The following is a 15,293-nucleotide window of genomic DNA, read 5'->3' on the forward strand; positions in this document are numbered from 1 at the left end:
TCCAAACTGATCTTTTAACAGTCCCGCCAACTCAGTCAACTGATCCTTTGCCGTGGGATGTTGCGAAGAAGGACCAAGTTGCTGTGATGTAAAAGTTTTAAGAAAAGCCACTCGCAGTAAGCTTACCGTACAGAACTGAACCCGACGTCTAACCTATTTCACGTTAATATTGCAAATTTTAATGAAATACGCTGACTTGGTAAAAGTTCGGTTTCTCTGACTACAAGTTTTTACTGTACACATACATATTTTATAGTTTTTAACAAGTTTTTATACACTAAAAGAAATAATCAGTACACATAAACAATAATGAACATAAACAAATCATGAACGTGAACTATACATACACAATAATAATGGATATATCTTATGTACTGTATTTGATTACCGTATACGCCCATGTGATGTTCGCACATTTTTAGCCAATATTTCAATTAAAATTTCAGGGTGAGGACATTAGACGGGTCTTCCAGTTAGTAAGTTTAAATACAGGTACTCACACCATGACTGAAGTAAATGAGAGATGTTTAGAAAGCAAAAAAAAAAAAAAAAAAAAAAAAAGCCACAATTCAATATTTCTAACTGGGTACACAATTTTGAGCTGTTCGCCATACATGCGTTTAGCAGCAGTTACTTAAGAAAAAAGATTTGATTGTTTAAGTGGACAGAGGGAAATAATTAAGCTAATATCATATCATTGTAACGAATGAGTAAACTGATAGATCACATGTGAGAAACTAGACTCCTTCGAGCGAACATTTTTCTCCCTCGAGTGATTATTTTTACTTTCTCGAGTGAATATTTTGAGTCCCTCGAGTGAATATTTTTACTCCCTGGTGTTAATATTTTTGCTCCCTCGATTCTCTCGACTGATTATTTTTACTCTCTGGAGTGAATATTTTTACTCCCTCGACTCTTTCGAGTGAATATTTTTACTCCCTCGACTGCCTCGAGTGAATATCTTTACTCCCTCGAGTGAATATTTTTACTTCCTCGACTCCCTCGAGTGAATATTTTTACTCCCTCGTGTGAATACTTTTACTCCCACGACTACTTCGAGTGAATATTTTTGACTCCCTCGAGTGAATAGTTTTAATCAATCAACTCCCTCGAGTGAATATTTTTACTCCCACGACTCCCTTGTGTGAATACTTTTACTCCCATGACTACTTCGAGTGAATATTTTTGACTCCCTCGAGTGAATACTTTTACTCCCACGACTACTTCGAGTGAATATTTTTGATTCCCTCGAGTGAATAGTTTTACTCCCTCGACTGCTTCGAGTGAATATTTTTACTCCTTCGACTCCCTCGAGTGATTATTTTTACACTCTTGACTCCCTTGAGTGAATATTTTTACTCCCTCGACTCCCTCGAGTGAATATTTTTCCTCCCTCAACTTCCTCGAATCATTATTTTTACTCCCTCGAGTCCCTCGATGAAGCCAGACCCGTGGCGAAGCGTACTATGAAGCTCTAAGACCGGGCCTATCCTGTTTTCTACCGTATATTTTCTTTATCTTTGATTTCTTATAAAATGAAGTCAATACTTCAACATTTCGTTTTTTTTTTTTTCGGTTAAAAAAAAAACATATTGGAAACACTTGAAGACCCTTCCGTCTGAGCTTCACCAGCTCGCTAGACAGGCTTACGAGCTATGCTGCTCAGGGAGCGAAGCTATTATCGCTGGGGATTACGCGCATTCTTGGGAAGGTGTGAAGGCTCGCCTCTAGGAGTTCTAGTTTTAGCGTTGAGGACATCTTTCAATGCTAATGTCATTAAATGATTTATTTAACATAGAGTAAGAAGTTTCTGCGTAGAATTATGTATTTCTATTAGTGATAACTTGTTTAATTTAGATATACTTTCAGGAGTTATCCAGAGTAGTTTTTTTTTTCTACATGCTGCCTGGTCCATAATGGCTTGTAAAATAAGTCTGATATATTAAACATGTATAAATTTACCAAACGCTACTGTACAGGATAAAATAATAATATTTGTGTATAATTTTAGTTGAGTTTTCCATTTCATAGAATAAGTGGGATATTTATGATTTTGTTTCTAGGAGTTTCTTTGTTTCGGGAGGGTCTTTGCTTACTTTATTAATAGAAATGTGAAAATTCTGCAATATAGATAAAACAATAAAAAATTGCGATAAAATTTCGGTGAGTGTTGAAGCCATAAAGCCATTCCTTAAATATGCCACTCCATAGAATACAATATTAAATATGTTGCGTTGATCAAATAAAGTTATTTCTGAGCATTGAAATTTCTAGTAAAGTCAATATCACGTGATGCATTAATTAAAAGCAGTATTGTACTTACTTTAAAGTGGGAGCTGCAAGTAACAAATGCTTATTCAACAAGTTTAACACCTAACAGTAAAAATGTACTTTCTTTTCCTCTTCCTCCATTTTCAAATATGCAGGAAATGAAAAGAACAAGTAAGGAGGAAATTCCCCTCATATCCCCCCTAGAAGAAAATATGAACTGCACTTCAAAATATTTGTAGTGGATCTAAATGGGAATATTAATTTATTGGGCCTACCCTACTCGTGGAATTACGCTTCGCCACTGTCAATAATATAATTCCGAAGGAGACCTGAAATCTTCACCCACCCCTAGCTAATTCATATGAAACACTTACTATAATGAGTACCCTCAAAAATCGCGGTTGGTTTACTTGAAACGTTTATGTCGCTCAGAATTCAAATGATTTTCCAGTCTTATGAATTAACAGGAAGAGAGCGCATAGAACAAAGACGTTACACCCGGAACTTAATATATTGGTCACACCCGGAACCTTTATTTTACAATTAACGGTATTGTCAGAGAAAAGTAGACACTGACGTAGGTTTGAAACGTCATAAAACTCATTCTCACGTATTTTGCTGTTAAAGTAATTACTTGTTTTCGAGTAAACAAAACTTTTAGCAAAATTTGGTTCCGGGTGTGACACGGACAGATAGATCATTTTAAAGGAAGTAAATTTTACAATAACACCTTAATTTTCTAAAACTTCAAAGTGAAGCAACCATTAACACAACTACCTGATATCATACTTTTTTGAAGGGAAATAAATTAATATCTATTCCACCTGGTGTTCCCGAAATCAACCTTATTTTTGATAATATTGCCCTTTCACTATTGTCATACAAAGATGGTTAAATCTTGAAATCATTCACGGTTTTAAAATTTTAGTTTGGTTTATCAAACTAAACACATAAACCTTCTGTATTTTGCTGCTTAAATATTATTTGGAATAATCTGAATTTTTAGTGTAGCAGGATTACTTTCTTCTGGATTGGCCGTATATTGATCGATCTGCTTCAAACCATATTGTAAGTAAATGTTATTAATAGAAAATGTAATAGACTTGGTGTAATCATTATTACATAGAATATTTACATATGTATTTATGGATAATTTTAAAAAACATGTATGCATTATTATTATTATTATTCACCAGCTGCATGGGTTTAATTCACTATTGCCTTAAAATGGCCTTCATTGTTTTTCTCTCACGTACAATTTGCTTGCAAAATAAAAGAGTACAATACAGTGATTTGTCAAACAAATCAAACAAAAGTGTCATTAACACGTAACATAGAATTACATATATCACTCAAGACAAATTTGTATATACTAAATGTTTGGTAGTCTGTTGAGCTGTGAACCTTTTCTTCTTATCAGGTATTTCCAGTTTCACGCAATATTCCCAAGTTTCCCTTCCCTCACTGTATTCGTATTTCCTTATCCTCTCTCATCACTGCCCTACATTCTCCCCTACTGTGCTGTCTTTACCAACATTAGGATTCACTTTTAATTTCAATAATTTACTAATACGGAATACCTCACAAGATCGTTCGTTCAATGGCATATGCCAAGCCTGCAAGAAAACCTGATAGGCCTACAGCATTTTTTGCGTATTTCTCTCGTATTCAGCATGTAAAAATGTAAAAGAATCGAAAGAAAATTCATATGCTGTATTTTGATCGCAGATCTGTATAGTCTTGTTCAAATATCTTGACCAATCACTTTGTTTTAGATAGTCGTATTCTGGCACCCGTGTGCAGAAATTCTAATACTTTGGCTCTAAATGAAGATCTCTATTTCGCAAATAAAACACACATTTGATTGATTTATTCAACTGTAGATAAGAGTGAAGAGTCTTTCAAAAAAAAGTAGTTGCCAGTTTTTTTTAATTATATAATATATATATATATATATATATATATATATATATATATATATATATATATATACAAGACTGTAAATATATTTTATTGTATGCTGGAGATTACTTATTTTTTCCCTAGTTTTCCCCGTTCCTTTCATTGTAAAATGGAAGGTATGAGTAATTTATACATATATATATATATATATGTAAAACATTCAATTTTGTTTAAAATCTAATACCGATACTAAATTCAAGTTCTTTCTCCTATTTTGATATGGTGTTTCCATTATACAAAATATCACCCTGAGCAACGTTAAGTAATTTTCTTTTCCCTTTTCGATATTCTGTTCAAAATCAATGCCAATACACTTCGGGAATTCACACGGTGACTATAGGAAGTCACACACAAATTCTAAAATGAATTCAAGTGACAAACAAATTACTACACACGGAACACGGTACACAGTGGACTGAATATTTCATATAGGAGTGACTCACCTATATTAATAAAACCTCGTAGATAATCTGCCTGGCTCGCTGTCCTGTGTCGACCTTCTTCTCGCCACACAAGCTTTCCTAACACAGTAAGCAAGCTTTCTCGGAGCGTGTTAGGGCGGTGACCTGACGGCGGCGGACACGCTTTGGATTCTTTCCGTTGTTTCTTCTTTTTCGCCGTTTTCCTAGTTTCAGTCTTTCGTTCGGAATCTGAGCTCTCCTTTACTTCGAACACTTCCAACTCAAAAGCGTCGTCCATTGTGAGATCTCGGTCATTCAGCGCAGCGCCATAATCCGGCTGGCAGCTTTCAGTGTCGTCTCGACCTTCCGAATCGTACCATAGCGAGCGGATGAATCAATAGCTACCAGACAAGAGAGATCACGCGCTATCGGATCCTCTTGGCACGCAAAACTATCCGACTCATTGTAATAACCCTGCTTTTCTACATCTGACCCGATGGAGTCATTCAATATCCATCCACTGACCTACAGAGGTCACGGCAGGTTGCGATTCCACTCGCCTTCTGCTTCTGACCCAATCTTGGTTCACAAACAAGGGTGCGCCTTCAAGATAGTATCCTGAACTGCCACTGACGGCGCATCGCTCGCATCCCAGAGACAAGCACACTAGTCGATAGTGGCGGCTGAATGTCACGCTCTCTCAATTATACATATTAAAATACACACTCCACATGGGCGATCATCTTCGCAGAAAGCGTGTCAAGAAAACACCTACCGAACTTGTTAAAAGCTTACATATTATATATATATATATATATATATATATATATATATATATATATATATATATATATATATATATATATATATATAGTATCTAGCAAATCCTAAAATTTTTACACTGATGAAAGCAGCAAAACAAAATAATAAACAAAAAAAAAATGGAAAATATCTGAATGAACATAAAATGATAAAATTAAATAAAAACGTAATGAAATAAATATATTCGTACAGTACGAATACTTCTTCTAGTTTTCTGTCTTTGGGTATGGTACCCTGTATTTAGGCAACATTGCCTCTTAGAACTGCCATACTTATTCTTTGTATGAGGAAGGTGCTTGCTCTGTCATCGCCAGATAACTGCGTGATCCGTCTGCCTATTTCTTTTATAAAGTTAATACCTTCTCTGCCCATGCACCACTGGATTCAATAGCGATAGTTACAAAATTAAATTTCTCCGCAAGATTACTGTATTTTCTCCTTTTTTCCGTTTCATTTCGGCTGGCTATTTTTCCCGCATGCATCAAAAGAAAGGGGAGATTGGAAGGAGCGAACGTACGTATCTGAACATGTAAAGTCCCAAATTAGCGCTTTACCTCTCTTCCACGGTAACAGTCATCCCATCTGGTCATTTTCCATCTGTTCTGCTACACCCAATGGGTTCTCTTATTGCAGGTATGCCGGCTGAGATTAGCGCTCTCATTATAACATTAGCGCTTTTATGTTAACATTTGAGTGTCGAGAATGTCTACCTGCGCTTTTGGAACATGAAAGGCCATGTAAACCTTTTTTTATTTACTTCGCTCTTACATGCTTGACATTTGTGGTCTTCACGTATATCTGCCCCTAGACGTAACGCAATGGCTATTCGGAAGCATTTATTAGTTAGGTGAAGGCCGAGCGTGGGCGAAAGCAGAGCTTTGAGCCAAACCCCTGCTTCTAAGGAGGAAGCAGAGATTAATCTAGCTTTGTCTTCTAAGTTGCTTGCCGACTGGAGTAAAAAGGAGGGGTGTGAGATTTAATGATAGGCATATCCCATGTGATTTGTTTTGATCTGGAGTTGATTTCCGGTAATTCTAAGCCTACTAATATTGACCAAGCTGTAGAGCAATCCACGTGAGAAATTATATCGTGTTGGAGAAGCGATTCGATTAGGCACTTGGAACCATAGAATGATGCCAAGATGGTGGGAATAGCCATATCTAAGGTTCGTCGGATGCCTAATCCTTCAAAACTGATAGGAAAAGAAGCCTGTAGCCATGCATTATGAGGAAGAAAACAATTAATGATGGATTCCAATCCAGATTTGATGGAGTTATCGTAACATTCAAGTAGATCATCTTCTCTCCAAGATGGTGAACATCGTAGAAAATATTGAAAATATAGCAACCTTGGAATGGTAAAAGTTCTTAATAAATAGAAAGCTGAGTGTGCCGACATTAATGACAATCGTTGGAAATAATTCTCCAGCTTTGCAGTCTTCTCAATTAATAAAGCTTTCCTTGCTTCAGAAGAAAGGGCAGAACCCAAAAGAAAAGCGTTTGAAGGCGTCATTAATTAAATGCCTGGAGCCGCCTCATTAAACATGGTGAAAAATATATTTGTCTATTCTGGAGGTGTTTCCAGGAAGCTAATTTTACATTTGGAGTAGTTTACTTGGAGGCCTATTAAAGATGCCTTTGTATTGATATCATTTAAAGTATTTAGTATGGTATTCGGGTCTCCAGCTATAGTGCCATCGTCCAAGTACCATATATTTAGATCTGTATTTATAGTGTTGACGATTGGTTGTAGCGTTAAGGCAAATAATGCCTCCCTGCTGAACTCCTCTTTGGGATAAGATAATGTCTGTGCCGTATAATAAATAACTGACTTGAGCATTAGCTCTGGATTACGTAAGGATAGATGGATGGAAAATTGTCCTTAACGGCGGTGAGCATTGCATTCCGGTCTATTTCGTTAAAGGCGTTTTTAAAATCAATCTTTAGGAAGGCTTTAGGCTTTTGATGAGGGTGGAAATAATACATACGTGCAGCATGTGCTGCAACTTCGGCCCCATGTTGAATGCCTACTCCTAGTTGGTGTGGAGAAAGGCGTTGAAGTAACTGACTTTTAATTCTCCCACATTATTTAAGAAGAAAGTCTTCTCCATGTGTTTCCTATGACAATTGGTCTGATCCCTCCACATTTCTTTTTCAATGCAACAAGAGAAGCTCCAAAGAAAATTGGCCTATTTCTACGGGTACGTCTCCTGACAAAATCATAGAGAGAGACTCACACGTGATCTTGGTAAGGCGATCTTTCGAGTCATGAATATTGTAAAGAACTAAGTCCTTGAGAACTGAAGGGCGCATGCTGTCTATTGTGGTAAAAATCACAGTCGAAAAAAAAATTAGTGATCACAACATACATTGAAGAGTATTGTGTGATGAATTTACTCTAGGAGGGGTAATGTGGTTAAAATCACAGTCGAAAAAAAAAGTTACATATTTTAAATATTTTTCATACAGATTGAAAAACCAGAGATTGATTTATTTCTCTATGTTCATTGAGTCAGAAGAGACCAGAAGTTTCCACCTAACAGTAAAATTCTAAATATTGTTCTATGCTACGTGACTTCTGTAGGTGAGTGGGTCACAACAGAAATAGGTTAAGAGGAATTTAACCACAGTTACACGATTGATATAAAAGACTGCCGTAAATTTGCTTCGGGGCCCAGTTGGTACAGTGGAGAGGCAAGGTAGTTGTTTTGAAGAAGTCTCCATCGTTCGGAACAGAGAGATGGATCTCTTCTGCCGAACAGTATTGTAAGTGACTATCCTTCTACTTATCCTATAATATGGATAAATGTTGAAAGTGTGATTTTCAATAGGGAATGTTCAAGATTCTTACCATGTAATAGGAAATGTCTCCCATCTAATTCTCACTTTCGTAAATATTCAATTAATTAGCCTTCACTTTTGTTACCACCATTAATTAGTTTTTAATTTTGTAACCATTTAATTTGTCTTATTATATTTCAATAAATCATTATAAATATACTAGCAACCCTTTTTACATCATTTAAGTTCATATTTCCATAATTTAACTAAAGGTGTATCTTATTTTGCTGTGACAAGCATTTTGGTTAGCCAATGCTCTTGCCAAGATAATTTGTTTACATTTGCTAATGACATTATAGCTAACAGAGTTAAATATAACAACCCCAATAGAAAAGTACACCACACTATTCCTCCAGCTGAACCAGAAGGGAAGGATTTGAGCGCTTTTACAAACTCGCTGGACAAAACTTTATTAACTGTAATATGATCTGCTAAATTGGGTGTAGTAATGTATAAGAGTATGGAGGATGTTTTTCTTTTAAGGATCTTAAAATAGCAGGATCTGATGGAGCAAAAGAATCCTCAGAAATGAGAAGTCTGACAGCACCATGTATGTCGCCATCAGCGAGTTTATTTTGGATATGTTTAATGAAGATGTCATTAGGTGATTTGTTAAGACTTCTGTTGGGTTTGTCTTTGTTCTTCGTAAACTTGTTTGAGTTCGTTCTATCGTCGTGAGAGTTACTTGACTAGAGTTGAACTGTCTGTTTTACCCATGTGGCGATTTTGACGGTAGGCATATAAAGAGTAATGTACGGGAATATTACGAGTTCGGTCCAATCTTCAATATTATTTGAAGTTACAATCTTCTGGAGAATTTTAATAAGAGCTTCAGCCACTGCATGTCTTGCTCCTCGAGGAACTCGACGAAGAATGGGCACTGATGATTTTAGGCTTCCCAAACTATTATTAATAAGTTTTGTACTGAATCTCCACAAGAGGAACGTTATCATTTGAATTCAAGTCTTCCTTGTTTGAAATACTACTAGTTGATGAATGTCTCTCATTAAACTCAAATGTTCTCTTTCCGTTATGGCATTTGCTGTTGTGAATCGTCAATCCTCTTGAGTTGACGAAGTATTTATTACATTTAGAGAGAGGACATCTCTGGAATTAAAACTAGTTCCATTAGGTGTGCAAGATGTTTCGATTGATTGATCATTGTATCTTCATTGTTGGAATATTTAAACTTATGCTTCAATGAGAATGTTATTGTTAAAAAAAAAATCGAAACTTGAACTCTTTTATAACGAACAATAACTGACATTCGATTTGTGCTGTGAAACAAAATACGAAAACAACACAAAATTAGCAAAATCTACTGCGCTCCTTCAATCACTCACACAGGACAGGGCACTGAACAAGGAAGACAACTCCCATTGCATGAAAATGCAATGAATGACAAAAGATAGATGACACCAAACTAATTCCCAGTGACGATCAGTATCCACAAATCACAAAATGTCCTTGGAGTCATTGGAGCATACCAGAAAGCCAAATCCAAATACTCTCCCCACCAACAAACCACACTTTTCCACTCGAAACGAACTAAATTTTCGGAGCGGTTCAAAAGCATGTCTATACTGTTTAACAATAATAACAACAATTATACAGGGAGTCCATAAAGTCCTAAAGGAAACTAAAACTCCAAAACTTCGAAACTGTTACGTTTAAGTGTATAAATTTTTGGGGTTGGAAGAAGGGAAGTTTAAAGTTTTGTTCTGGCCACAATGCTCGATGACGAATGCGCTGCTAATCATGTGACTTAAGATGGCGTCTGTTAAAGAAAAGGCAAAATGTATTTTATGGTTTGCGGAATTAAAATCTTGCGTTTCATAGCGGAGAAAGTTCCAAACAACGTATGGGAAAACACCCCCAGCAGAAACCAGTATCAAGAGGTGGTACGAGAACTTCAAAGAAACGGGAAGTGTGTCAGATTTACCACGCAGGGGAAGGCCAGGAACGAGTGATGTGATTCACACGTTGCAGGACAGCATAGCCAGGAGTCCAATGGAGTCGCTTAAACGTAGGTCATTGGAACTGGGAATACCGAAGTCACGATTACACAAGACCGTACGCAAGAATTTGAAGGCCCGGCCCTATAAGTTAAAATTAGTGCACGAGCTGATAGAGGAAGACTGTGACATGAGAATGGAATTCTGTGAGTCAATGCTTACCCGCTTACAAGAAGATGGTGACCTATCTCGATTTCTGTTTTCAGATGAAGCCACATTTCATGTGTCGGGAAAAGTGAACAGGCACAACTGCCGAATTTGGGGGCTGGAAAATTCACGTGAATTCGAGGAGCACAAGCGGGCTAGTCCCAAAGTCAATGCGTGGTGTGCTATTTCAATGGACCACATTATCGGCCCTTTTTTCTTCGAGGAAGAGACGGTAAATGGTAACAATTATCTGAACATGCCACAGACATTCCTTTTGCCAGAACTTACTAGGTTAGGCATCCTTAATAAGGTCCACATGCAACAGGATGGGGCACCGCCGCACTATGCCCTTCAAGTTCGACAGTTTTTTAACGAAGAATTTAAGGAGATATGGATTGGTCGAAGAGGACCCACGCCTTGGCCCGCAAGATCACCAGATTTGTCGCCTTGTGATTACTGGCTGTGAGGACACGTGAAGACCAAGGTGTATTCGCAGAAGCCAGCTTATCTGCACGGTCTCAAGAACAAAATAACTTATGTGATTTTGAACATTCCAGACGAGCACCGCCAACATGCAATTCTTGGTTTCCCAAAAAGACTGCATGTGTGTTTGGACGTGAATGGTGCACAATTGGAGGTTTGGCGATGAACCTTAACTAGCTGAAACAAAACTTTGAACCTTTCTGTAAGTACACCAAAAAGTATTACGTAGTTTCCAAGTTATAGTTTTACTCTCCTGCAGGACTTTATAGACTCCCTGTATATATCACAAACAGGATTATATCTTAACACGAATCTCTCTTCATGATAAATGTTTGAAACGAAAATAAAACTATTAAAACTGACTTTTATATAATAATAATAATAATAATAATAATAATAATAATAATAATAATAATAATGATAATAGCGTAAGAATTCACATTTCCTCAAGAGCATTAAATATATACTTATTATTACTTAATGAAAAGATTCTTCTTTATTTATTATAGATAACACAACCCACAGAATAATATATACAGGGTGGACCATTCATCTCGATCCGCCCTTTTACAACGTATGTACCATGTAAATATCAACAGAAGGACGTAGCTCTACATCCTACGCGATACCACGTTAACAGTGTTGCCAACCCAACAAAATTGGTAGTTCTTCAAAGGGCACTGCATCAGGTTATTACACATTTCAAATGTACACGTCAAACGAATATTACATTTATTATTCAATGTTACAAACTAAGGATGCTACAGTATCAAGAACATCCAAATTTTGGAGACCTCTACAGCACTAATAATGCAAATGAGCGACGGGCAATGCACATCCAAAGTAGGGATGGGACTTGGGTATTTACCCACTGGGTAGGTAAATAAAAAATGGGTAAATACCCGGTAAATACCAAAATTTTATTTTCCTACCCAAAAAATGGGTATTTATTACAAACTGCAAGATTACATAATAAGAAGACGTAATGGGTTCTAAAATAACATTTGAAATGAACATGGTACCAAAGAAAGGAAAATCCTTGAAGAAGACAATGACATGACACTTTTTCCGTGTGTGAGATAGGTGGAGACATCAGCGGCGGTGATGCCATATATTCATTCCATATATCCGATGAAACTAATGAATAATCTTGGTAGAAATGTCACTACATAACGAGATAATGTGTATAGCTAGAATATTTCGAGAACGCTGCTAATTCAGGATTGTTCTGTAATTCATTTCTTCTTTTATTAGCTTTATGCTAGAAATGCCGTGGATGATGATGCTGTCAAATGAGATGTTAGAAACCAGAGTGAACTAACGGCATTTTGCCGAATTCTAAATTAATGCATGAAATCATTTGAATTAGGCGTATGAATCTGATACCATACCATCAGAAACTAATTAAAAAAAACTGACGTAATCGTCATGAGAAGCCCATTTTCCAATGGTACTTTGTTTTCAAGAATGCTAATTTCATGCAAACATGAAAATAGAATTACATCATTTTGGCTTAAGATAGCAACATTTTTATTACATTTTGATGTGTAGCTAGCATATGAGTGTTAATGCGAAAGTCCCCACTCATACTCATGCTCCTACTGTCTTATTTGTAGTTATTAAAGCATGCATAACGTAACAGAATATATATATTTCAAATCATGTCAATTTTAATAACTTGTCGCCCATAGTCAATTGTAGAATGTAAATTAAAAGAAAGACACTTATTCGCGTTCCATGTTCTATTTTAGTGGGTCAACAGTTTTTTAAAAATAAGTTCTCTAGAGAAACATACTTGTTTTGTGTTACTATTATCAAAACAGGAACGACCACGTAACTTATTTATATTACGGAAAATAATAAATTTACTGACTTTTGACATTTGTTTTAGTTTCTACTGGATCTACTGTTACTTTTTAATTACTTTTACGTACTGCGAAAGAACGTTTGTCTCACATATAGGGTTGAAAAGGAAAAAACCCGTATATTTACTCAATTTGGGTAAATACCTGGGTATTTATCCAAGGTATATACCCAAAAAATATTTACCGGTAAATATCCCATCACTAATCCAAAGTACTATCGCGTCTAATACTATGATACTGATATGATGTTTCAAATGAGATGAATTCTTGAAAATCCTTTTCTCGTAAACTACTTAGGTAAGTATCTTATCCAACTGCAAGGATGGCTTTCTAGAGATGTAAAGATTATAATGTCATTTAAAGCAATTTGATACTCCAAGCTGTTCTGGAGATATGTTAAACACTAGTACAGTTAACAACACTAAAAGTGTGTATTATTCTGCATGTGGCAAAATTGTGAACAAATTTTCTGTTTAAAAATAACGTCAATCACATGGCAGGGTTGCCAGAGGTACTACTTTTTCTTGATATTTCTTTCATACGTATTTTTTTTTTTTTTTTTTTTTTCAAGAAAATCAAAAGGGTAAGCTGAACCGAATCAAATTTACGTTTCAATTTCAATCTACAGTTTTTACGATGCACGCCAATGAAGAAATGACATCAGAATAAGAAATGACATCATGGGTTAAGAAAGTGTCTAGATAATTGTATGTTAAGAAATCTACGTTTCAATTACCGACGAATGCTAGCAGCTGAGTGTATCACACAAACGATATTTTCGCACGAATGAATGTATTTCTCGGTGTGTATGATGTCACTGTATCACTAATTAAAAACTGTATTTTTCTGACTTGTCTGACGTGTTGCTATCAGTCGTTATTTTTCCATATCTCATACTTTTGATTAAGGAAAAGCTTCTTGGTGCGGACTCGAACCTCCGATCTTCGACTATATCAGTTTCTTTTTTCCTTTTATTTTACCATCGAACTAAATGTCCAGTTTGCTGTTCGCGTATTTTGTCTGAAGATTTTCCCTGTTAGCTTCATATATATGTAAATCAATGTTTAGGAACAAATGTTCGGATGATTCAGCTAATAGCCTATTTATAATATTATGGCAAAAAAAAAAGAAAAAAAAATAGGATAAGATCACAGAAAATGTTTCGTAGACCTATGTGATCTAAATCCACAATAGCCGTGCTCTTCGGAGTGAAGTTTCAAGGTACAGCGTTCAGGAGTGCGAATTCCCTCTCAATTCCCTTGTAGCAGTATTGACAGTAGAAGAAAGACCATATTTGCTTCTAATTTAATTATACTATTATTGAACAAAAATATTGAAAATAAGTGTTCAGTACTGTTTCCTTCTATTGAAACTTTCAAACGTTTTGAATATACAAGGTTTTAAAACAAGGTGTTCTTTAAAAAGAAACTTTATTTATAGGATACACGACTTTTTTCACATAGTGGTACGAACCACTTTTCTCATTTGAAACTGTACCTAAACCCAAAAAGGTGACTCTTAATATAGCTGGCAAATGCATACTAACTTCACCTGGCATGCCCCCTTCCCTATTAATCTATCATGCTCTAGCAATATTAGATCACATTAGTAGTGGCCTGAATAACTTAGGAACATCGATATACACGTTCAATTTAAAATCTGGAATCTAACATTTAGTACTGTGAATGTTGATGTATGCATCTATGGGGACGGGAGAAAGAAGAGTGCTTCCTGGACTTTACTGTAGTGGCGTTACTATATGCTGTTACGATGTTTAAATCCACTTTCCAGGTTAATATTATTTCACATATTTTTCCCTCAATACTGTTCTGATGATTGCTGTAATCAATGTTTTCTGGACATTGCTTAAAAAGTCATTTAACTTACCACAAACATACTGTATAGAGACTGGTATTTGGCAATATACCTTCTGTCTGATCGAATTACGCAATAACTACTAAACTATATAAAATAAACTCTAGTAAACAATACAAAGGATAACGCACTAAAAAGTTATCGTACAAACGTAATAATATTACAATATTGTGAATTCCTAATATTTGGCATGATTATCAACCTTAGGCTTCCAAGGATCATATATTATAATATTAAATTGATTAATTGAATATACTAAAAGGAGACCGGGGGTAAATTTTTCAACTAAAAATTGAGTGGTGACATTTAAATATAATCGAAAACGACGGATACGAGGGTCTCTCTGAATGTTTTGATAATGAAATTAAAAGAAAAAGATACACTGTAAAAACTCTCATGTTCTCGAAGTATTTCCACCACACTATGCAACGTTCCATCCTCTGAAAACATTTCTGAAATGTCGAATGCTATATTTCTTTAGGGATGGTTGTCAAGTGCTCCTCATAGCACTTTCCGGCACGGTGGATTTTTTTTTTTTTTTTTTTTAATATTTGTTGATTTTTTTTATTTAAATCAAATCAAATCATTCCTCGTACAATACAAGAGAAGAAC

The 15,293-nt window shown here is 35.7% G+C and overlaps 1 protein-coding gene across 7 annotated transcripts in view; it reads right to left on the reverse strand.

Moving 5' to 3' along the window:
- The window catches only part of ATP8B (ATPase phospholipid transporting 8B), a 568,064-nt gene that overhangs the window by 220,071 nt on the left and 332,700 nt on the right, over positions 1-15,293 (reverse strand). The window contains exon 1 of one of the 7 annotated variants that reach the window (XM_081734174.1): positions 4,677-5,205. The exons of 5 other annotated variants lie outside the window; for them this stretch is intronic. In XM_081734174.1, coding sequence (XP_081590300.1) covers positions 4,677-4,932 — 256 coding nt within the window. In that variant the 5' untranslated portion in view covers positions 4,933-5,205. Of the gene's footprint in view, positions 1-4,676; positions 5,206-15,293 lie in introns of those variants that run through there. One more of the 7 variants, XM_081734175.1, reaches the window with a different exon arrangement.

This window comes from Thermobia domestica, chromosome 12, assembly GCF_964235325.1.
Source record: "Thermobia domestica chromosome 12, izTheDome1.hap1.1, whole genome shotgun sequence".
Taxonomy (NCBI): Eukaryota; Metazoa; Arthropoda; class Insecta; order Zygentoma; family Lepismatidae; genus Thermobia; species Thermobia domestica.